This window comes from Rhinatrema bivittatum, chromosome 6, assembly GCF_901001135.1.
Source record: "Rhinatrema bivittatum chromosome 6, aRhiBiv1.1, whole genome shotgun sequence".
Classification (NCBI taxonomy): Eukaryota; Metazoa; Chordata; class Amphibia; order Gymnophiona; family Rhinatrematidae; genus Rhinatrema; species Rhinatrema bivittatum.
The window spans coordinates 163,742,404-163,767,284 of NC_042620.1; the positions used below are offsets into that span (position 1 = coordinate 163,742,404).

General features: G+C 43.7%; 1 protein-coding gene across 2 annotated transcripts in view; it reads left to right on the plus strand.

Moving 5' to 3' along the window:
- BARD1 (BRCA1 associated RING domain 1) overlaps positions 1-24,881 on the plus strand; it is a 336,286-nt gene that overhangs the window by 238,540 nt on the left and 72,865 nt on the right. For both annotated transcript variants that reach the window (XM_029606122.1, XM_029606123.1), the window contains one exon: positions 21,476-21,590. In XM_029606122.1, coding sequence (XP_029461982.1) covers positions 21,476-21,590 — 115 coding nt within the window. The remainder of the gene's footprint in view (positions 1-21,475; positions 21,591-24,881) is intronic.

The following is a 24,881-nucleotide window of genomic DNA, read 5'->3' on the forward strand; positions in this document are numbered from 1 at the left end:
TTTTATAATCTGAAACATTTGCAATGTGCCAACTCCAACCTCATTAGTAATACAAAAAAAACTAGGAGCCTACTAAGGTGTGAAATTAATCAAGGCATTTTAGCAAGAGCCAATCCTGAATGCTTGGTCAAAGACTGTTTGCTTAAACAAATAGTATACAAGTTAACAAGCCTTGAATGCTCAAAGGCAGATAAATAAAATTAAGAAGCTTCTTGTAATCTTGGCAAGGGGTAAGAGCAACTTTTCTGTTCTGTGAAGTTTGTAGCTCCTTAAATTTATTTATTTTATTTATTTATTATTTTTATATACCGACATTTGATCTCAGTTGAGATATCATACCAGTTTACATTCAGGTACTGTAGGTATTTCTCTATCCCCAGAGGGCTTACAATCTAAGTTTTTGTACCTGAGGCAATGAAGGGTAAAGTGACTTGCCCAAGGTCACAAGGAGCAACAGCAGGACTTGAACCCTGGTCTCCTGGTTCATAGTCCACTGCTCTAACCACTAGGCTATTCCTCCTCCCCCTATTTGTTAGTTGAATGCATTTTACATTGTTAATAGTTTGTAATTGGATCCAGGGCCGGTACAAGGGTATTGGGCACTGTAGGTGACCCTTGCGCTGCCGTCCCCCCACCCCCCCCCCCCCGTTTCGGCGCCGACTGTGTGCTTCTCAGGGCGCCAAGCCGTAGGGGGCGCCGAAGAGCAGCCACATGGTGCCGCAAGCGGGGCCTATCCCGCTCGCGGCAAAGAGAAATAGAAACAGTTTGCACTGAAACAGGTGGGGGGGGGGGGGGCGCAACACTGTGTGCTTCTCAGGGTCGCGAGCAGCGCTGCTCACGGCCCTGAGAAGCACACAGTCTCTATTTCTGTTTGCCGCGAGCGGGATAGGCCCCGCTTGCGGCACCACGTGGCTGCTCTTCGGCGCGCCCTAGGTGACCGCCGAAGTTCGCCTAATGGACACGCTGGTCCTGATTGGATCTTCTAAATGGGTGAGCTTACACATCCATGTATAAGAAGCTTTTCCATGTGGCTTTCTTGATACTACTTGCAACCCCATATGTGATACATATTACCTTCATTTTATAAAATCATCTCACATGAAAGATGTGAGTAACTAGTGTTTTTAGGAATGTTTCGTAACTAGGCAAATGCATATATTCGTTTCACTGTTATTGGCCATATTGTACATATCAGGGTTGTGCCACATGGACACACCTGATTTCTTCTGAGCAGTCAGTATGCAGTTCTATGACACACACAGTCACACACACACTTCTTTTCAAGATGCTGAAAGGAGTAAGCTCACACACATACACACACACACACACACACACTTCTTTTCAAGATGCTGAAAGGAGTAAGCTCACACACATACACACACTTCTTTTCAAGATGCTGAAAGGTGTAAGCTCGCACGCACACACTTCTCTTCAAGAGCGGCTATCCGATATAGGAATTCAAGGAGAGGCTCATAGCTGGTTTCAATCGTTTCTGGAGAATAGATTCTATAAAGTCAAGATCAACAACGAAGAATCACCTCCCATTAAATCAATCCGAGGAGTACCACAAGGATCATCTCTCTCCCCTACCCTTTTTAATATCTACCTGCTCCCACTCTGCCACCTACTCTCCAACCTTAAGCTAAAGCATTATATTTTCGCTGATGACATTCAGATACTCCTCCCCATCACAGAATCACTACAAAAAACATGGGCACATTGGAACAATTGCTTACAATCCATCAACACTCTGTTATCCAGCCTGAACCTCATACTCAACTCAAATAAAACAGAAATCCTCATCATCTCACCTGACGAAAAAAACCATACTCTCATCAACTCCCAAAGCGCATCTCAATTCGCAAAATCATCCATTAACCACTCCCCTTCCGTCAGAGACTTAGGGGTGCGTCTCGACAATCAATTCAACCTTAAATCCTTCGTCTCCAATACAACAAAAGAATGTTATTTTAAACTTCAAGTACTCAAAAATCTGAAACCTCTCCTCCACTTCAGTGACTTCCGTCTAGTAGAGCAGTCTATAATTCTATCCAAATTAGACTACTGCAACTCGCTCCTGTTAGGTCTACCGATCACAGCTACAAAACCCTTACAGATGGTGCAGAACGCTGCCGCGAGGTTACTCACCAACACAAATAAAAGAGCCCACATAACACCTATTCTCTACAGTCTGCACTGGCTACCCATAAAAGCCAGAATCACATTCAAGACATTATCAATGATCCACAAGGATATTACGGGCACCGCACACCTAAACCTAAACTCGCAACTCCGACCTCACACATCACAAAGACCTATCAGATTCAACTACAAAGGTTCCTTATACGCTCCCCCGATCAAAACTTCACGATCTAAACGAGCACTTTCCTCAGCTGGGCCCACCCTCTGGAACTCATTACCACCGGATCTACGCCAAGAAACCTGTCATATAACTTTTAAGAAAAATTTAAAAACGTGGCTCTTCCGGCAAGCATTTCCAAAATCGCAGGAACACTCTGACACGGGCCAAAGAGCAAAAGAGTAAAATTAGTTCACTACAAGTTCCATGACCACACCTCAAGTTCCACGACCGCCCACACCTCTTCAAGGCCCGATTACACCTCATCTGGACAACCCACTTACAACCCACTTGTAGTGAAAGCCACCTCATCTGGACAACCCACTTACAACACACCTGTAGGGAAAGCCTCCCGCATGGATGCACTAATTCTTTAGTTCATGCATTACTGATATCTAAACTCATAAACATTGGTCACTGTTCAGCTCATCATTTATTTTTAGTTATCTCCACTGTTTTTTTTAGTTATCTCCACTGTTCAGCTCATCATTTATTTTTAGTTATCTCCACATGAATCCATGTTATTTGACAGCCCACCTGTTTGATTGTTCCACTTGTGGATGCATTAATTCTTTAGCCCATGCATTACTCATAACCAGGCACATAAACATTGGTCCCTGATACCTGTATATCCCAAATTAACACATCATTTATTCTTAGTTATTCTCTACATGTTTCACGTATCATAACGAGTTACTGTTGTCTTTACATATATATTTTATACTATTCTATTTATTATTTATTTTATTTCAAGTTAGTTATTTACACCATTATCTATTTTATTACATGTTATTTACTATATAGATTCTCGTCATTTGATGAGTCACTGTTGTTTATTTAATATTTATTCTCATGTTCTGAAACTCCGTTTATTGTAACGCCTCACCGCGATTGTTTTGTTTTATGTAAACCGACCTGATTTGATATTTGTATCGAGAACGTCGGTATATAAAAATGCTAAATAAAGATGCTGAAAGGAGTAAGCTCACACACACTTCTTTTCAAGATGCTGAAAGGAGTAAGCTCACACACACACATATACATGGGCACATAGAGGCAGACACCCCATACCCAGACAGACACAGAGAGAAACAGATATCTAGTACGCAGACTCCCAGGCCAACAGAGAACGAAACAGATACTCAAACAACCATAGACTTAGTCATCCCACACCCAGACAGATACAGAGAGAGAAAGATATCCCAAACCTAGACACAGGCAGTACCAAACCTAGAAAGAAAAACCTAGACACATAGACAGAGAGAGGCATAGACACTACATACCCAGACAAACATAGTCAGATACACCCCACCCAGACACAGAGAGTCAAGGAAGACAGACCACATCACACACGCACAGATCAGTACCCACCCAGACAAACGCTCCACAATATACCCAGACACACAGGCCAGGAATCACAATGGTAAGGGCTGGAAAATGTTTCAAAAACTTGCTGCCAGCCAAAAGTTTTTAAGAGCTGAGAAAAACTACCATGCCCAACTTTATTTTTGCTTTTTCCTTTCACTAATTATTCTTAGTTCCTCCTCTTTTTTCCCCTCATGTTTTTATTTGCTTTTTTACAACTTTTTTTTTTTTTTTTACACTTTTTGCCTTTATTCTCCCTTTTCCACCTCCTACCTTGCTCCCCTCCACATTCTCTCTGGCCTCTTTGCCCATTCTCCTCCCCTACATCACCACTTCTCCTCCCCTACATCACCACTTCTCCCCCAGTGGGCAACAGCTGTGATCTCTCTCCCTGGTTAGGGACCCAGCAGCAGCAGAAGCTCCTCCCGGGCTGAGGTCTGAGTGGCAGCTCTTCCTGAGTTGTATTGGTCTGCTCCCATATCCAGTTCTACCACAAAGTAAGTGACTACCTACCCGAGCCTGCCACAGCAAAGTGTTATTGTTTGTAAGGTTTTGGGTGGACCCTTGGACACTGTGGCTGCTGACCACGCCCATGGGGGGGAAGTCCCATGAGGGGGCCACAGGTCAGGCTCAGCTTAGGACACACAACACAGATAGATCTTTTATTAAGAGTATTGAGGAGCCAACAGAGGTGGCAGAAGTGAGCAGAGATGAAGCCCGGCTGGGCTTGAAGTCCCTCAGGGCTCTGGAACAGCGATCCCACAATGGCTGTGCTATAGTGAAGAGAAACTGAGATAGTGAGTACCATGAAGTATATGCAGGGTTCTGGAATAGAGCCTCGTTGGTTGAGTACTCACACAGCAGTTTCTCTCGGTAGGAATCACAGGAGCTGGAGTAGAGGCAGCCTCTCGAGGAGCGAGTACCTGGTTCCAGGAAACAGCTCTGAGAGGAGTAGATAGTAACTCACTGATGGTGTAGGCAGCGGTATCTTCCAGGCAGAAGTGAAGTCCAGGCAGCGAGTCTGGGAACATGGGCCCTCAAGGAGCCAGTACCGGTTCCAGACAGCGACCTGAAAGAGAAGAGAGAGAGGCCCCCGAGGAGCGGGTACCCCAAATAGAGTAAGTCCAATAATGGAGAGGCAGAGTAGCTAGGTACGGAGAGCGAATCCCATCCGTAAGGAGTTCCTGTACGAATACCTTTGCTGACTCGATTAGCTAGCAGTAGTGTAGGCTTTTTGTATCCGGGATGCGTGACGTCATCATAGGGGGACGCCCCTGAGGTTCGCACCAAAGAAAGTATTTGAAGCAGGGCCGCCCGGCGTGCGCACCCTAAGGCAGCTGGACAGCATGGCGGGAGGCAGCGACTAAGCCGGACCGGGGACGCCGGAGAGGATGGCAGGCAGACGCCGCGGCAGCCAAACGTCCGTCAACCGCGGGAAGAGTTGCCAGAGAGGTAAGGAGGGCGGAGTGGATTGTTGGGGAGCGACAGTCGTAACACAAAGCAGCTACTCTCCCTGGCCCAATGAAAGAGATGCATGCCTAAGCTATGGCATGCTTATGACAATTATCACGTTTTGGCAGCTACCTCCTTCCTGAGCTTGCAATGCCTTTAGGTCATTGAGATTTCGCAGCATAGCCATTTTTGTACTTCTTGATTGATAACCAGTGCCCCCCACTCCCTTTCAGGATTGTTCAGGTCCACCCTAGAGATCCACTCTCCAATTTGTTCACCTTTGCTATAAATTATTTAAACTAGTTGTGAATAACATTAGCAAACATAACAAAATGTTTTCTAAAGCCTATATTTTTCTCCTAGGTCTAGCAGAATGGTGACAACATCGGATGGAGCCCGACAAAAGCCGAACACCTTCAGAACACCAATCACAGCTTGGGAAGACCCAAAAGCTGTTCCTGGATAAAGCTGCAGCGCTCGCTAAACAAACTATATTATCTTGCTGGGTATCCGAAAAGTCTCCGGACATTCAGCACTGGACGAACAAGATGCTCCGAATGGCAACCTTTGAATACTTAACGGCACGACAAGCAACAGGCACACAAAGGGACACCACAAGAAAGATCTGGGATCCCTTCATACAAAACCAGACTAAGGACATTTGTGACAAATTTCAAACACTCATAGGATACGAGTGACTGGGTATTCCATACTATGATATCTCTCTGGAACTTTAATACTCCTCAATCCATTCCATCATTCACTCATTCATTCCTTCACCCCGCTTAATCATAACACTGTGGTAGAATATTAGCCCTTCAACAACTTAGACATATCCCTTTTTACAGGTAATCCGTAGTCATAAACCTGCAATCACCTGTTTACTCTATTGTATTAGAGTTTCTCTGAAAATTTGGAGGGGAGGGGGAGGGGGGGAGGGAGCTTCAGAGGTGCACTGAAAAAATTCACTTGAGAGTGGGAGTACTGCAACCCTGTGCTACTTCTAGTTATCGCTGTTATCTGTTAGTTATTTTATTTATACACTACTAATGTATGGAATAACAGACTCATGTTATTTACAAGATGTTCTGATCTGTAAATGGAACTAGATTTTTGTCTTCAACAGTTCTTTGTATAACTCCTACACTTAAGTTAATAAAAAGATATTAAAAAAAAAAAAAAAAAAGCCGAACACCTAGGGCTTCATCCGCTGTGGACTACAATGTGGATGAGGCTTCGTATGATTCCTGAGGGATGACACTGCAGATTCCTCTTTCAAGGACTTGGAGGGTCTCCCTCAGAGCCTTCTGCTCCAGAGGAATGAAGGAAGCCTCCACTGGAGGACATAACCTTCACAGGTTTTGTGTAGGCAATTGTGTAGGCAATGTGTAGGCTATTCCTTTTCGGTTGTTGATGGAGGAGAATGCCGGGCATAAGATGCTGGAAATCCTCCACTTTGTGGAGGCTCCTATGAGATCACGGTGGTCCCTGTGCGCGAGATCCTTAAGGAGTTTCTGCTGAGGATCTGGGAACACCCCCCTCACAGTTCCTCCCATGAACAGGAAGGCGGATGGGGTTTATCTTGTCCAGATGGCTACTGGATTCAAGAAGCGTCAGCTCTCACACCAATTTGTGGTGGTCGAATCCACTCTCGAGAGGGCCAAGCCTTCTCGGACCCATGCCTCAGCACCGCTGGGGAAGGATCACAGAGCGATGGACACTCTTGGGAGGAAAGTATCTCATAGAGCCATGCTCATTGCCTCCTACCAGGTCTACATGAGCTAGTACTCGTGGAATCTCTGGAAGCAAGTGCAGGAGGTTGCCGATCGTCCAGGGAAGGGAAAACGTGCACTCCCAGCCTGCAGAACTGTGCCCCCACCATGGCCAGGCATTTTGTGAAGAGACACAACGCAAGAAAGACACCTTTATGTCGCTGGTGCATAAGGACCTGGAGTGCAGAAACACAAGGTTCATACAACCTATGATGTTTTTGAAACAGCATCGAGAGTCTCTGCAGCGGGAATCGGCACTCGCAAAATGGCTTGGTTGCAGGCCTCAGATCTCCGACTGGAGGTACAGGAAAAACTCGCTGACTTGCCATGCACAGGAGAAAATCTCTTTGGAGATAAGGTGAGGGATGTGGTAGCCTAGTTGCAGGACCACCATGAGAGACCCTCCAGCAGCTCTCCGCTAGTACTTCAGACCTGCCCTTCTCAGCAATGAGGTCGGCGAGACAGGGTCTAAGGAAGTCTTTCTACCAACAGAGGAAGTACTATCCTCCGGCTCCTTGCTCCCGTTCGCAGAGGGTGAGCTCTCATGGCCGTCCCATGCAGCAGAGAGCTCCCAAGCCACAGCCATTACCCTAGTCAAATCCCAGGACAGGGTTTGGGTGTCCTGCTAAATTGTCCTCTGTACCCGTTGTGGGGGCCAGTAGTGCATCAGGAGATACTGATACAAGAGCTCTCCACCCTCTTAATGGCCAGAGCAGTTGAACCTGTCCACCAAGGCAAAGAGGGCAGGGATTTTACTCCCTGATTTTAAAGAGAACAGGAGGACTCTGTCCCATCCTAGACCTGAGGGCTTTGAATAAGCTTCTAAAAAGAGAAAAGTTCAAGATGGTTTCCCTGGGCACCTTGCAAAAAGGGGACTGGCTATGCTGCCTTGATTTAAAGGATGCATACTCTCCTAGGTCACACGAAGTATCTAAGATTTGTGGTGGGAAAACAGAAAAAAAGATATAATTGCAATGGAGAAGGTACAGAGAAGGGCTACCAAATTGATAAGGGGAATGGAACAGCTCCCCTATGAGGAAAGACTAAAGAGGTTAGGACTTTTCAGCTTGGAGAAGAGACAGCTGAGGGGGGATATGATAGGTGTGTTTAAAATCATGAGAGGTCTAGAACGGGTAGATGTGAATCAGTTTTTTACTCTGTCGAATAATAGAAAGACTAGGGGGCACTCCATGAAGTTAGCATGTGGCACATTTAAAACTAATCGGAGAAAGTTCTTTTTCACTCAACGCACAATTAAACTCTGGAATTTGTTGCCAGAAGATGTGGTTAGTGCAGTTAGTGTAGCTGTGTTTAAAAAAGGATTGGATAAGTTCTTGGAGGAGAAGTCCATTACCTGCTATTAAGTTGACTTAGATAATAACCACCGCTATTACTAGCAACGGTAACATGGAATAGACTTAGTTTTTGGGTACTTGCCAGGTTCTTATGGCCTGGATTGGCCAGTGTTGGAGACAGGATGCTGGGCTTGATAGACCTTGGTCTGACCCAGTATGGCATGTTCTTATGTTCTTATGGCATCAGTAGTATGGGATCTATTTAGTGTTTGGGTATTTGCCAGGTACTTGTAGCCTAGATTGGCTACCTTTGGAAACAGGATGCTGAGCTTGATGGACCCTTGGTCTGATCCAGTATGGAAATTTATTATGTTCTTAAGCTTTTTGTGTTTTATGCTTTGTATTTTAGACGCATGCTTTTATCTTATTTTGTAGACATTAATCAAAAAATATAAATAATTTATTAGATTAATTATACAGGAAATATTTATGTAAGTAAATGCATGCTTTATTTTAGTGTTTGCCCCTTTGATATTGTTTTGAAAGGCAGTTAATCAAATTAGTAATCCAGTTTGTTTCCAGTGATATCAAACTACAGCATTGTCAAAATATCAAGCCACTTGTATTTTCTGTTAACTTTTTTCCCTCTACTAAATGATCATTATCTTAAGATAATATAGTACCATTCCAGGGCATGAAATTTCAGAGCAAACTGTACTAGCTTAAATAAATGTATACTTGCCACGCTTACTGAACTTGAGATTTAGTGGGGGGGGGCATGAAAATAGTGTTTTGTGGAAATAATATTTTATGGTATACACAATAATGCCACAAATTACTATGTAGACACCAATTCAGCTTTAATGCAGGTAAGTGCCAAGCAAAGAAAGTTAAAGGAAAAGACCCAACTTGTTGGCATCTCTCTACGCGTAAAATGCATTATTGTAAAGCAGAGATTTCTAGTACTCTCATCCTACAAAATGCTAAGGAGTGACCCTGCTTCTTCTGTACTACATTTTTCCCCCTCTCTCCAATACCACCATCTCAGTCTTCCTTCCCCCTCTTTTTGGCCTCTTTTACTCCTGGGGGAATTCTGCGCACAAAACCGTTAAATTCTGCAAAATTCAGCAAACTTTATATTGGTCAAAATATCACAATTTATTTATTTATTTATTTATTTATTTGTTTAAAATCTTTTCTATACCGTCGTTTAGTAGAATACCGTCACAACGGTTCACATATAGGCACATATAGTACAATGTATACGCAAATGTTCCTATTATTAGAAAGAAGGTGCCTCATGATCTCGGTGACATCGTTTCATAGAAATGGCTAAGAGTTTAGTGATGATTAATCTGACCTGTGACTAAGATAAAGACTGTTAAAATATACATTTAATTTAAAAGGTGCAAAAGACAGACCATGACATACATACATATAATGTGCTAGTGCTGTATGAAGATTTTATGTGTACAGCTTTCAGCGTTTTATTCTCTCTCGCTCTCTTTGTGGAAAGGCTTCTCTAAAGAGCCATGTCTTTAAGCTCTTTTTGAAAGTCTTGAAATCTCTCTGTAGTCTTATCTATAAGGGCATGGTGTTCCATAGTAAAGGTCCAGCCAATGATAGTGCTCTTTCTCTGACTTGAGTTAATTTGCAGTTTTTACTGAGGGGATGGTTAGAAGGGCTTTGTTGGCGGATCTCAGGTTTCTGTTAGGGGCGTGGACGCGGAGTGCTGTGTTTAGCCATTCTGCTTTGTCGTCATTGATTAGTTTATGTATAATGCAAAGGGTTTTATATTTTATCCTGTATTCAATTGGTAGCCAGTGTAGTTCAGCTAGTGTTTCAGTTATATGTTCTCTTTTTCTTTTTCCTGTCAGTACTCTTGCGGCTGAGTTTTGGAGTGGTCTTAATGTTGTGTATGGTAGTCCTAATAGTAAGGCATTGCAGTAGTCAGTGCTTGCAAATATTAAAGCTTGTAGGACAGTTCGGAAGTTAGTTTGATTTAGTAACGGTTTAAGTTTCCTGAGGACCATTAGCTTGGCATATCCTTCTTTGACTTTTAATGATATATGTTGTTTGAGGCTGAGTTCTGTGTCTATTATTACACCGAGGTTCCGTACTTTCTCGGCTATTCCAATTTTCTGATTATTTTTTCGTAGGATCGGGGATTGGATGACTGTCATGTTTTTTCGTTCAAGATGGAGGAATTCAGTTTTCTCGATGTTGATGACTAGTTCCATTTGGTTTAGTAGCTGTTTAATAATGTCAAGGTACATGATTGCTAGATTTAGTGTTTTTTCCAGTGAGTCTTCAATTGGTAGTAAAATCTGAATATCATCGGCGTATATGTAGTGTATGATACCCAGTCCAGCTAGGAGGTGGCACAGAGGAAGTAGGTAGATATTAAAGAGTGTAGCTGAGAGTGCTGATCCCTGTGGTATGCCAGTTACTAGATTTATTTTCTCTGACAATGTGTTTTTTATTTGAACTTGATAATATCTGTTACTTAGGTATGATCTGAACCAGGCTTTAGTTTTTTCCTTTAATCCAATTTCATCGAGCCTATTTAGCAGTATGTCATGATTTACTGTGTCAAAGGCAGAGGATAGGTCGAGCATTAGGAGGATGTAATGTTTCCCACTGTCAAAGCCTCTCATTATGCTATCAGTCAATGAGAGTAGTAAGGTTTCTGTGCTGTAATGTTTGCGAAATCCGTGCTGTGAAGGGTAGAGTATATTATTGTTGTCAAGGTGTTCAGCTAGCTGTTTCTGGACTACTTTTTCTATTAATTTTGCTATTAGTGGCAGATTTTAGATTGGTCTGTAGTTACTCAGTGTAAGTGGGTCACTGTTCTTTTTCTTTATTATTGGTTTAATTATTGCTCCTTTTAGGTTATCTGGAAGGTATCCTTCCTCTAAGGAGAGGTTTATGATTTTTGTTAATGTGGGGGCGACTATGTTGGCTAGTTTCTTTATGTCGTTTGTTGGTATGGTGTCAATTATATGTGGGGCTGGGTTTATCTTTTTTATCATGGTTTCTACTTCAGTTTCTGTTATTTCCTCAAATGTGGACCAATGCGTACTGTCTCTTATGTGCATTTTGATTTCTTGTTTTGTTGTGTTTGAAATTTTGTTTTTGAGGTTTCTAATTTTGTCATTGAAGTAATGAGCTATTTCATTGCATTTGTTTTCAGGTAACTCAGTGGGAGCTTCTGTTGTGTGATTGGTAAGGTTTTTTACTATGGTGAATAATGTTCTAGGATTATTTGCAAATTTTCAATTTTTGTTCTATAGTATTGTTTTTTTGTCTCAAGGATTGTTTTTTTGTAGTATGCTAGGTGTTTTCTATATCTAGTTAGGTTATCATTAGTTCTGTGTTTTTTCCAGTCTTTTTCTTTTTTTCTCAAATTTTGCTTGATTTCTTTTATTTTTTGGTTGTACCGTGGGTTTGTTTGTTTAGGTTCTTTGATGAGGGTGTGTTTTATTGGGTTGATTTCATCTGCTAGTTTGTTCATCGTTTCTATCCATGTATTTGTTGCTGATTGTCCATCTTTAAACTCAGATTCTTTTAGTTCTTCGTTTAGTTTGTTTCCTAAGGTTTCAATGTTAAATGGTGGTCGGTATTTAAATTCTATTGGTTTGGTTTTGTGTTTTGGTTGGGGTCTTGTATATTTAATGGTGGACTGTATTAAAAAATGGTCGGACCATGGGATTTGTGAATAGTTTGTTTTAATGTGTTCTAAGAAGTTATTATTTATGAATGTTAGGTCAAGTGAGTGTCCTGCTTTGTGTGTTGGATTGTCAGTAATTAATGTGAACCCTAGGGCTGTCATTATGTCCATTAAGGTTTGACAGGTGTTCGATAACGGGTGTAAGTCCATATGTAGGTTGAAATCTCCTAACACTATTGTGGGTTTAGATGTATTTAAGTGTGTTGTGAAGAATTCTATTAGTGGTGATATATTTAGTTCAAGGAGGCTTGGAGGGCAGTAAATGAGACATATTTGTATGTCAAGTGTTTCGAACATAGCAATTTCATGGTTCGCTGGGGGTGTTATGGGTAGCAGTTTACATTTAAGTTTTTTTTCAGTTATTAGTAGGAGACCGCCTCCTCTTTTATTTGCTCTGGGGATTGAGAATACATCATAGTTCTTGTGCGCTATTTGGTTTTTTAAAACTGTGTCAGATTTTTTTAGCCAGGATTCTGTTATTGCGATGAAGGTAGGTTTGATGTCATAGAGTAGATCAGTTATTATTGGGAATTTTTTGGTTATGGCTTGTGCATTTACTAATAGGAAGGTGACCATTAGTAGGTTTAAATCTCCATTGCTTATGTTTTTTGTTCTTTTGATTTGTATTAGGTTGTTTGTATTTGTTTGTAAAGTGTTTGTTGCTTTGTCTTTTATTTTGTCTTTGTAGTTATTTGTGTCTTTCCTGCTGTACCTACCTTTGTTTAGGCAGACTCTAATTGTTTGTGTTACCTTTTCTTCTCTTTCGTTGTCCATGTTTGGAGAACCGTGGTTGTTCAGCCAGAGTTTCCTGCTCTCTGTGAGTTCTCGGGGTGTACGAAGGGGCGTACAAAGGGGCTGCCCCTTTGTCGCGCCCCTTCGGCGCGCGGCGCCTCCGGTCCGGCTCCGATTTTAAATGCCTCCCCCTTGGTGCACTTCCGACGTCGTGACGTCAGCAGCGACGCCAAAGGGGAGGGGCGCGAGCGGCTCTTCCGGGTCTGTCGGGGCTGCGCGATCCGGGGCCTCGGCGTCTGAAAGAAAGAAAGAAAACAAGAAAAAAGGAACAAGGAGGAAGCAAGAGAGAGAGAGAGAGAGGGGAGAGGCTGGAGAGAAAGGAAGGACAGGTTAGAAATTGCGGTTCTTTCCGAGGGGCTTGGTGGCTGTGATGGAGGAGCGAAAGGGAGACGCTTCGCTTGATTGGCCTCGATGTCAGCTGAGGCAGTCGTGCGGTAGCACTGCTCTGCCTCCGGTCCGGCTCCGATTTTAAATGCCTCCCCCTTGGTGCACTTCCGACGTCGTGACTTCAGCAGCGACGCCAAAGGGGAGGGGCGCGAGCGGCTCTTCCGGGTCTGTCGGGGCTGTGCGATCCGGGGCCTCGGCGTCTGAAAGAAAGAAAGAAAACAAGAAAAAAGGAACAAGGAGGAAGCAAGAGAGAGAGAGAGAGGGGGGAGAGGCTGGAGAGAAAGGAAGGACAGGTTAGAAATCGCAGTTCTTTCTGAGGGGCTTGGTGGCTGTGATGGAGGAGCGAGAGGGAGACGCTTCGCTTGATTGGCCTCGATGTCAGCTGAGGCAGTCTTTACGTAATTACGTTTTAAATGAATACAGAAAAAAGTTATTACTTAGAGATGCATAATTTTAAATTTTTTGAGCAGAATTTCCCCAGAAATTCACTGAGTGTCCCTTCCACTCGCTCTCCCTACTCCCTTGGCCACTTTGCCCTCTCAGGCCCCAACTCCTCCATCTGCCAGTATCTCTTCTCTCCACCTCTAGGCTCAACCCCTTCCACTCTATCGCCAATCCCAGAGTTTGACCCCATTCTCAGTACTGCCCCTCACAAAGGCTCCCTCTGTCCCTCCCTCTCTCATACACATGCTCCCTCTCTCTAGTACACATACACACACCCTCATACAGGCTCCCTCACTCTCTTGCACACACACATCCCCACATACAGGGTCCCTCTGTCTTGCATACACACCCACACAAGCTCCCTTTCTCTCTTACGCATACATTCTCACACAGGCTACCTATGTCTCTCTCATGCACCCCTTCACACATGCTCTGTCTCACATATACATAATCCCTTCACACAGGCTAGCACCCTTACATACACACGATCCCTTTTTCATACACATGCGCTCCCAATCTCACACACACACACACACACACACTCCTTCACAATCTCCTCATATAGGCTCCCTCTCTCTGGCACCCACACTCAAGCATCCACCCCCTCTCTCTCATCTCCCATGCTCTCTTTCTCACATCCTCCTGTTCACCCCCCCTGTTCGCTGTCTCACCCTCCCCTCTCCTCTCTCAAGCCCTTCCCCTTCCCCTCCCCCACACTCCCTCCCCTCTCCTCTCTCACACCCCCTCCTCTCTCACACCTTTCTCCCTCTCCTCTCATGTACACACACATTCACTCTCACCAGGGCCTTCACCTTCTCCGTGAGCGGAGCACACTCCGTTCGCAGCACACGGGGGCCTTCATCTTCGCCACGAATAGCACAGCAGGGCCTTCATCTTTGCCGTGAGCGGCGCACGTCCCGCTGCAAATGGCGCGCCGGAGCCTTCATCTTCGTGCCCTCTTTGCGCAGGGGGGGAATTCTGCGCAAATTCCTCAGTAGCGCAGAATTACCCCAGGACTACCTCTTTATAGCTTCTCTTACCTATTTCAGGCCTGCTTGTGCTCCTTTTGTACCCTCCTTTGTGCTGAGCCCATGCTTTTCCTCCAAATAGCTATGCAAAGCCTAGGCTTCTCTTTTTCATCCCTCTCCACTTTGTTCTCCTCCTTCATTCCTTTACAGTTTCTTTCTTCTCTCTTTTGCATGCTTACTCTTCCTGTTCACCCCTTTTATTCTATCTTATCTGTTTCCCCTTCATTCTCTATCTCTCTTTTCCTCTGTGCATGCTCTGTCACTCTACCATCTCCTTTCTTCTGGTACATCGCACAGTACCACAAAGCTCAACTAGCCATGGCAGGATGGGAGGAAGGGAGAGAAGATATGTAGAACTTTCTCAGCACTACCATTTCCACCGCCTCCTCTGGCTTATCGGTTACATGCGTGCATGCTGGTAACCAATAATCCATGGGAGTATTAGTGCCTGACAGAAACATTTCCTGTCTGTATCTGCGATTTACTAACACTAATGCCAGCATATAATTTTCCAGCTGACAACCAGGAATGTTCCTCCCTGTATTATTTCATGGTAGTATTGGTCCTATGTATTCAGATGCTACATAATTCAGTTTAAAGAAGACCTCAGTTCATTAAGTTCAACCCACTTCAGACTACCCTCACTGGGAAATTGTTTTTTTGTGTTTACCCAGAGGGAAACAAAAACTCCACTTATGATATATAATTTAAAAAAAAATGCCTTGTAAGTTACATGAGCCGCACAGATCATGTAACTTCCATTGTGTTGGCTCAGGCATTCCAGAGCTTTACAGGAAGGTTTTTTGGTTATGCACATTGGTTTCTTATGTGCCTTCTGATTCTTGTTCTTTTTCCTCCATCATCACCGTATATGTTCTCAACAGTCCATGGCTGGCCAACAGTTTTTCATCCTTTTTATGCCATTTCATGCTTTGTTGCCCCCTCTTCCTCAAGATTTTTCCCTAATGAGGAAAATGTTAAGGTGAATTTTTTTTTCTCTTTATTGCGTTTTAACAGTTGCAACAAACATTTTTCACTTTGTTATTGGATTTCGAAGATGCTTAAGCCTTATTATTCACATAGATCCCTGCGCTCTTCACAGTGAGGTTTGCTTGAGGTACCTTCCTTTAAGCAGGTTCATTTATCTATAGTTCAGATATCGACCTTTTCAGTTGCAGGCCCAGAACTTTGGAATATCTTATCCAAGGGGCTGAGGCCCGTGACTTGTTTGAAGACTTTTAAGAAGCTTTTAAAGCTTTCTTTTTAAAGAGATGTTTTATTGACAATATTTTTATCTTCCATTTTAGCTTACCTGTTTTATTCTGATTTTTTCCTGAATCCCTACTTATATTTCGTTTGTGTATTTTATGAAGTAGTTGTTAATTTGTTGCAGTATTTTTTGTTATTCCTTTTCCATTGTATTGGTTTCTTGTCGTCCGGGTCCCCGATGCGGAGGAAAAAGGGCAGGCCCTCTCGCCTTGCGGCCCTTTAAAGGGGGCGCCACGTCACCGGCCCGCGCCGCTGTCGCCCGCCGATGACGCGGAGCCCTTGTGTGGGGCGCGTCATCAGCGGCGCGCCTGTCACCGCTGATGACCCGTCCCCCGACGGCCGCCGCACATCGCGGGTGGCGCGCCGTTACGGGGGCGGCTCGGCCAGTCGCCTCGAGCCCCCCTATTTGATTTTGTTTTACTATTCTGTATCTATTCTGGTATTACTGTTTGTCTTTTGAGTAAGCAGTTCATAAATAAAGAATTCTAAACTTTCCATATTCCTTGGCATTAAATTACACTTTCCTTGCTTGTAGACAAATGGACTCAGGACCAGTGGGTTATGCTCCCCTGCCAGCAGATGGAGAACAGAGCAAGCTGACATCACAGTATATATGTATACTCCTGCAGTGACCCCATCCTGCCAGTATTCTCTGTCTCCAGCAGATGGTGGACGTGCATCTCTCTTTGGGGATTGCTTCAGATTTTGGAAGGAGAATTTTAAGTTACATGAGGAAAAGCCCTGCTCTCGTGCGGTGATACCAAGTGGTCCCTCCCCATTTGAGAATTCCTGAGGTGATTTCCATGGTCCCTCAGATGTGTGCTTTGGTCCGGTAGCTAGGTTTCCCAGCGAGGACTTAGCTGATAGTACAGCTGAAAGGCAGCGCGTACAGGAGGCCGAGCGTGGCGGTGATGGCAGAAGCCCTTTCCCCCCACAGCCGGAGACCATCTCTGTACTCAGCTGGTAAGCGCTGAGCTCCAGTAAGTTTTAAAAAAAGAAAAAAAGGCAGAAGTTTTTATTTATTTATTTATTTATTTATTTATTTATTTATTTAATAGTTTTTATATAACGACTTTTCATGCAAGCATATCAAATCGGTTTACAGTAGTTAGCAATTAATCATTTAAAATTATTTGCATTTCCAAAGAAGAAAGGAAGTAAATACATTGTTTCATAAAATAAATAATTAACATAGTAAACTATATAATAGGCTAAATAATTACCTTCCAAAACAGAGATAGATAGAAGGGTTTTAAGGCTTCCTCTGGTCTCTGTGCTCGGTGCACTGTTCCGATGTCATTACTACTCCCGTTGGAGTTAGGGGAACTGGGCAGCCTGGCGGGTTAAGCGGTGCCCCGTGGGCTAGGCCCCGCAGTTAGGCTTCTTGCGTGTGTACCGTGTAGTAGGCTGCGGTGGGGGGTTTTGTGCGCTTCTGTGTGCATTTTCTGCCCTCTAGTGGACATCGGTGTGCGCAGTGCTTCGTCTCTGTGCATGTGTTGTGCCCTCAGTTTTGGGTGCACCTTTTGCGCACACAATTTTTTAACCTGGTGATACGCACAAGTCTTCTCACACAAGTTGTGCAAGTGGATTGAGCGGTGCTTATTTTTTGGGGTGCCTGTCACAAGTCACGGTACGGTGAACAAGAAGCCTAAGCGCCTTTTTCTCTGTGTTGCCTGTCATATCTGGGCTTCTCAGCCTGATGTGGCTTCTAACCTGTGTCAGCACTGTTTGGACACTCAGGGAGAGTTGTCTTCCTCCGATTTTGCTAAGCCAGGGTCCTCCCATCCTGATGATGGTTTGGTTATGGCTTTGTCCGGAGGTTCACCAGACCTTGGTACTCCCTTGACTGGCTCCTCCTCAGGAAATGGCTGTTCACTGGGCCCCGCTCTAGTTCCTTCTGGTTATGGCCTAGATCCAGCTGCTTATTCTTGAGTGGAGTTTTTTCAGGATTTACAATCTTTTCTTCAGGCGCAGTCCTCCACTTCGCCCAGTCCGGTCAGGTCGGACCCTCAGCTGGTGGCCCCTCCCTCTTCCAATCCTGTGTTTCAATGCCAGGGCACGCCTTGGTTCATTGCAGGTATTCCCGACAGGAACCTGGATGGCACTGATGATGAGGCTGATCCTGATTCCCTGGAGGATGGAGAAATTCCTCCAGGTTGGAATCGTATCGGACCATGTTACGGTTCTTTCATCGAGATGAACTGCTGGCTTTAATTTCCCAGACTGCAGAAGCTGGGTGTTCCTGGTACAGATTCCATGTCCAAAGAAGTATCCCATTTTGGTTTCCTTGCATAACACCTCATGTTTTTTCCCAGTTATGGATGCCATTCAGGAATTGGTTGATCTTGAATGGTACACCGCAGAGGCAAATTTCAAAGGGGCTCAAGCATTGGAAGGCCTGTACCCCCTGGATCCAGCTGTGAGAGAGTGTTTGCGTCTTCCCAAAGTGGATGCTTTGGTCTTGCCATCTCTAAGCGGACAACTATCCCCATGGAGGGAGGAGTGGCCTTGAAGCATGTGCATGATGGACAGGTTGAGTCTATCCTTAAACAAGCCTTTGAAGCGGTGGTGATGACTTAACAGATTGCACTCTTGTGGCCCATTCTTGTCTGCTTCTCTCTCAGGAAGTTGATGATTCTGGGGTGAATTCCAGAGCAGTTATGGAACTCAGTGCTGCCTTTTTGGCAGATATGAGCTGTGAATTGATCCGTACCTTGGCCAGAGGAGTGGCTTCAGATCTAGCAGCCAGGCGTCAACTGTAGTTGCGAAATTGGTCAGCTGGCACGGCCTCCAAAGCTAATCTTACAAAAATGCCTTTTAAAGGCTCGCTGTTGTTTGGGAGAGAGTTGGAGAAACTGGCCAGTAAGTGGGGCGAGTCTCCAATTCCCTAATTGCTGGACGAGGATAAGCAATTGCAGTTCCCCTCAGCTTTGATGGGTCATTTCAGTCGATATCTGCCGAGCTGCGATGTGGTCCTCCTTACATATTTTTCCCAGGTTTTATCATCTGGATGTGCAAGCCCGGGAGGACACAACCTGTCCACATGCGGTTTGATTGGACCGTAGGCAGCCTCCCACCCTATTCAGGAATAGCTTTATTACATCCCACTGGTCCTGAGTCCATCTGTCTAATGCTAGGAAATGGAGAAATGACTTACCTGATAATTTAGTTTTCCTTAGTGTAGACAGATGGACTCAGCATCCCACCCTCAGCTGACAAATGTGTGTGTCCATGGTCTTTCTGTGCAGCTAAGTATTCCAGGGTATTACTAGTAAGTGTTCATCCAATCCCCAAATTTGGGGTACCTGTTTTCTTACTTGAGTTCAGTGTTTCCTGTTGTTTGATACAGTTATGGTTGCCTGTTTTTTTTTTTTAAATCAAGTATTTTGCTAGTCTGTTCACAGTTGCTTTTGAAGAGAATACTGGCAGGCTGGGGTCACTGCAGTATTATATATACTGTGACGTCAGCTTGCTCCGTCTTCATCTGCTGGCAGGGGAGCATAAACCACTGGTCCTGAGTCTACACTAAGGAAAACAAAATTATCAGGTAAGTAATTTCTCCTTTATAAAATTACAAGATCCTGCCTTAAATAATTTATTTAAACTTCTGGAGACTGTTATTTGAACAAAAAGACTTTCTTAAAAGAACCATCATAACTGCATGGCTCATGCACTTGTAGTGCAATGGTCACACAAACTTTTAATCATTGATCCAATAAATATTCATATTTTGAAAAAGAAATTTAATTTTTTTATTTTTATGCACTGAAAAATATTTATCTTCCAAATTTCATTAAAATGGGGCAAAGTAAACTCAGATGTTATGCATATCCCTAATTTTCGCCAGAGTTCACGGCTATATAATTTTTGCCAGAGTTCAACTACATCTGTCTGAGTCCATCGGACAACATAAAATAAGTGGCATATCGTGCCATATGAAAAATCTTTTACCATATGATGTGGAAAAGTAAGTGCAAGCAAACAAGTCAAGGTTATCAACATTTGTAAACACCACACGAGTGACAAAAAATCACCATTTGTAAAAGATCAAGGTACCTAATGATTTTTAAAGCCTTAGAGTAACTGGCTTACAGACACAATAGCTATATATTTTTTACAGGTACGTATGAAGGTACATACTTGATCATATTCAGGATTCTCCTATATAGCACGTCTTATTATTTTTTATTTTTGTTTCCTGCTATTTCTATTGGGTCTCATATTAAGTAGTATCCCTTATTTTCAGCATGATGACATAAAAACCTGAAAATGATGACAAAACCACATCTGCATCAGGGGAAAAAGCAAATTTGCTTACTGATAAACTCTGTTTCGATAGATAGCAGTATGAATTAGCCATTATATGTGGGTGATGCCATCTGGTAGCACCAAATGAACTTGTTTCTCCTAGCTAGTAGAGCTTTGAGCTCTGTTGAGTATGTGCAGGATTTCCTGCACAGGCTTTGCCTCTTGAGCTTCCTTAGACTATATCGGAGCTAATTCTATTTATGTAGTCGACTTTACAGGGAAGTGAGTGGATGCACCATGGTTTATTCATCCTGCTTTCTACAGAAAACAAACTTTTTGCATTGATAAGCAGGCTGAATTAGTGATTACATGTGGGGCTTCCCAACTGAGGGTTGCAGCAGAACATTTACTAAGTAAACAACCCGGACTCCACCGTGGAGAGTGGACTACAGCCAGTTTCTTTAAACTGGCTGTTCACTGAATTTAAGAGACCCAAAACCAGTAGGTACACAAAAGATTACTACAATATGCTTACGAGTCTTTCCTGGAATGCTCTGGAATATCCGTGCCAGTGCTTCAATGTGATTTCCATCTGTATGGCTTATTGTCCCATTCTCATTAGAGAACACTCATTATAATCAAGCAATTTTGTTTGACCTCCAAGAAGGCAATTAGAGCAGATTTTTGGATTAAGACTTTCATCATTTAGAATCTCACTGAACATGAATACCTAATCCCTTTCAGAATCTGCCATTTCATCTCAGTTTTGAATTTCAGCACCTCCTACTATTCCTCTACTATAGCTCCCTTATCCTTCTGGCTTACAGCATGCACTAGTATTCCATTAACTTTTGTTCTTTCTAACTCCCCTCCCTGTTCTCCTTTTCTCTTTGAACAGCTTTTCTACTGCATCCTGACATGCTTTTCTACTGCATCCTGACATGCAGCTTTTCTACTGCATCCTGACATGCAGCAGTCCCAACTGTTCTAGTACTGGGCTACAGTTTTAAAATCTCCTGTATGACATGAACGAGATTTGAATCAAAAGTTTCATCATAAAGTATAAAATGTTTTCAGTAGCTAGGAAAGTTGCTTTAACTCTGCCTGATACTGCCGCAGTACCGTGTTTATTCTTCATACTAAATGCAGCAGCATGTGGTTTTGAGTCCATCTGTCTTGCCTAGGATTCCTATATTCTAGATTGTGTGAACGTGTGATTATCAAAATTACATATTAAAAGAGGGGAGGAAGGGAATTTCTTAGCCACTGTATCTAGTTAACAATCAAGTCACATATTTTATTTACTTAAATCCCATCTGTTCTTGTTTTACCAGTAATATATTTGGTCTACGGCCCATAGACTATGCAGAAAATGAAGAGATGAAGTCAATATTGCAGCAGCCTTCATCGGGGAATAAAAGACGCTCTGTAGCCCATCCATATCATATTGTAAGTTTTATGAGTAAAGTGTTGTGTTTGCCACTTGAATGCAGACAATAAGGGTCAACAAACAATTATTGTTCTAAACATCTGTGACTAGTTTTCAAGAACTATGCTGACTGATGAAGGAAGAATAGCTCTCGAGAGCTAGTCATACGTATATTAAGTTAGCCCAATAAAAAGGTTATCAGCCAGAACTTGTTTGTTGACCCTTACTTCTATATAAGTTTTAAAAGATAATATATATACACACCTGAAAGAAACTGGACTTCAGTATTATTATAACCATGGACCACATTGATCTGCATAATGTGTGAAACGAAGTGCATGTACTTCATTTGAAATTCAAAGATGATATTATCTCTTCTGTGCCTTGCCTTACACCATTATTTGGTTTAAATACTTTTAAATGACTTTTCATACTGACCAAAATTGTCTACTGGCTTCATAGAATAGAAACATGATGCCAGAAAAAGACCATATGGCTCATCTAGTCTGCCCATATGTCCAATTAATTTAACTTTATCATTCCAGTCACTCCCTTAGAGATCCCTTGTGCTTGTCCCATGTTTTCTTAGGTTCAATAATGCTTTTGTCTCCACCTCCACTGGGAGGCCATTCCATGAATCGACCACTCTCTCTGTAAAGAAATACTTCCTAAGATTACTCCTGAGTCTACCCCTTTTCACCCTCATCCCATGAATAAATGCTTGTGATATTTTAGGATGTAACTCATTGTCAGTAGAACAATGCACAAAAATCAGAAGTAAAATGTTTGTTAGACATAAGGCATCCTGGCACTTCTTTGCGTTCCTTTAGTATTGTGACATCTATGAGCTTTGCATTTTGTATGGCCTATAAGAATATTAAATCATTCCTCTACATTCTGGCAGATCCCCCCAGTAGGTTATGCATCTCTGCCAGGAGATGGAGACAGAGCAAAAGTTAATGTTACGGCTATATAGTCCCCACCCTGACATCAGCCCCCTCAGTATTCTCTGTCTCCAGCAGATGGTGGTCATGCATTTCCCTACAGGGGACTGCCTGTGAGCAAGAAAGTAAAAATAGAAAGGAAGAAAGAAGTGCAAAAGGAGACATCAAGAAGATGAGACCGCTTGCCTCCTGAGATGATACCATTCGGTCCCTCCCTCGGTAGAGTGCCTTAGTCCGGTAGCCTTTGGTGGCGTGGACTTAACATTCACTTAGCAGTTGCAGACTGAGAGAGATAAAGCAGTGAAGGCTTTCGCCCTCTCCCCCTGTAGCTGGGACCCGTTCCTGCTCTCAGCCAGGGAGGGCTGAGCTCAGGTAAAAGTTTTTACTTTAAAATAAAAAAAAGGATGAGAAAGAAAACAGGAGTTTTTCCCTCTGGGTCTGTTTTGCTCGGCATTTGTCCTTCCCGCTGCCATCTCTGGGGAGTTCTATGAGGTGTGGAGGTAATTCAGGCACGGCGGGTTAGACCCCGCTTTCAGGCTTCTCCCCACTTTGGCATATGGTAGGCCATGAGGGTGATTTTGCGTGCTTTTCTCTGTGCTCTATCGGTGCATGCCTGCGTATTCCTATTGTGCATCCATTGCCAACCTTGCGTCCAAAATTTGTTTCCAAAACTAGGATGCACACCTTGGGCACCGGTTTTGGGCGTTCCTTGTGCATGTGTATACCTGGACGCCTGGTTTGGGCAACTAGTCTGGGCAAGCATATTATATGCACATTTTTTGTGTGTCCCTTTTAGGTGCGGTTTTAATCGTGAGAACCTGATCACTTTTTTTGTGCGTCCAGCTAGGTGCGTGCCTATACCTGACCGAGCACCTTACAACCATGGCACCCATGGTGAAGAAGTCTAGGCGGTGTCTATTTGTGCTGCATGCCATATCAGGGTGATACAGCTGGAGCTTTGTTTAAGCCTATGTCAGCACTGCCTGGATGCTCGTGATTTTACCAATTCCTGGATGCCACCTCCTGATTTTACCAACGATGGTCCATCTCCTTGTTCAGAGGGGAGTGGGACCCATGATGACACAACATTGTTTTTTTCCCCCTCCCCTGTTTGGTTGATCCATGGGCTGACTCCTCAGGGGGGGCTGACTCTCAGGATGTCAGGTTCGGACCTGTGGACCCATCCTCCTTTTCCTGGGTGGAATTCTTCCAGGGATTACAGACATTTCTTCAGGGGCATTCATATGAGTCGACTATATCTACTGGTTTAGGTCCAAGCATTCAGAATTTTTCAGTGCCTGTTGCCACAGTCAAGCGCCATGGCACTGCCTGGCAAGGTTCAAATGCAGATGGATCAAGATGACACTAATGATAATAATGGTGGCTCTTCTGTGAAGGAAGGGGAGATTCTCCCAGTTTTAGAGCCACATAGAACTCTTCTCCATTTCTTTCATAGAGATGAGTTGCCGAGCTTGATTTCTCAGACTTTGAAGTCCTTCGGAGTTGCTGGAGCTGACTCCTTGGGGATACAGAAGGAGGACCCCATTTTGGTCACCCTACACAAAGCCTCATGTTTCTTTCCACTCCTGGATGTGCTTGAGGAGTTGATTGATCTGGAATAGAGTTCGCCAGAGGTGTCCTTCAAAGGGGAGTGCGCCTTGGTTGGTTTATATCCCTTGGATCCGCAGGCCAGAGAGCAGTTGGGTTTCCCTATGGTGATTGCTTTGATGTGGTCTGTCATGAAGCAAACCACCATCCCGGTAGAGGAGGTGCAGCTCTTAAGAATGCTCAAGATAGGATGATTGAAGTGATCCTAAAGCAAGCTTTTGAGGCAGTGACAATGGACTTGAAAATTGCGTCTTGTTGTGCCCTGGTAGCTCAAGCTACCTTCCGTCTTTCTCAAGAATCTAGCAGCGCCGTGTCAGATAGTGGACCTATAGTAGAACTGGGGGCTGTCATCTTAGCTGATGCAGGCTGTGACCTGTTCACACAGCCCCCAGAGGCATTGCTTCTATTATAGTGGTTAGACGACAGCTGTGACTGCACAACTAGTCAGCAGATTCTATTTCAAATTCCAATCTTACTAAGCTGCCCTTCAAGGGTTTGCTTTTATTTGGCATTGAGTTGGAGAAAATGTTAAATAAATGGGGGGAAATCCAGGTCCCTCGCTTGCCAGAGGACAAGCAGATGGTTTCTCTGACTTTTTAGACAAGTGACTATTCTCGAGACTACTGGTCTTTTCGAACTTATAGGGGAAGTTCTTCCCAGAGAGACTGTCCCTTTTGCAGATCTCAGTCCTTTCGCTTCCGAAGGCCAGGAAAGAATGTGGGCTTCAGAACGGGAGCCCTTCAGTCTTCTCAATGAAGA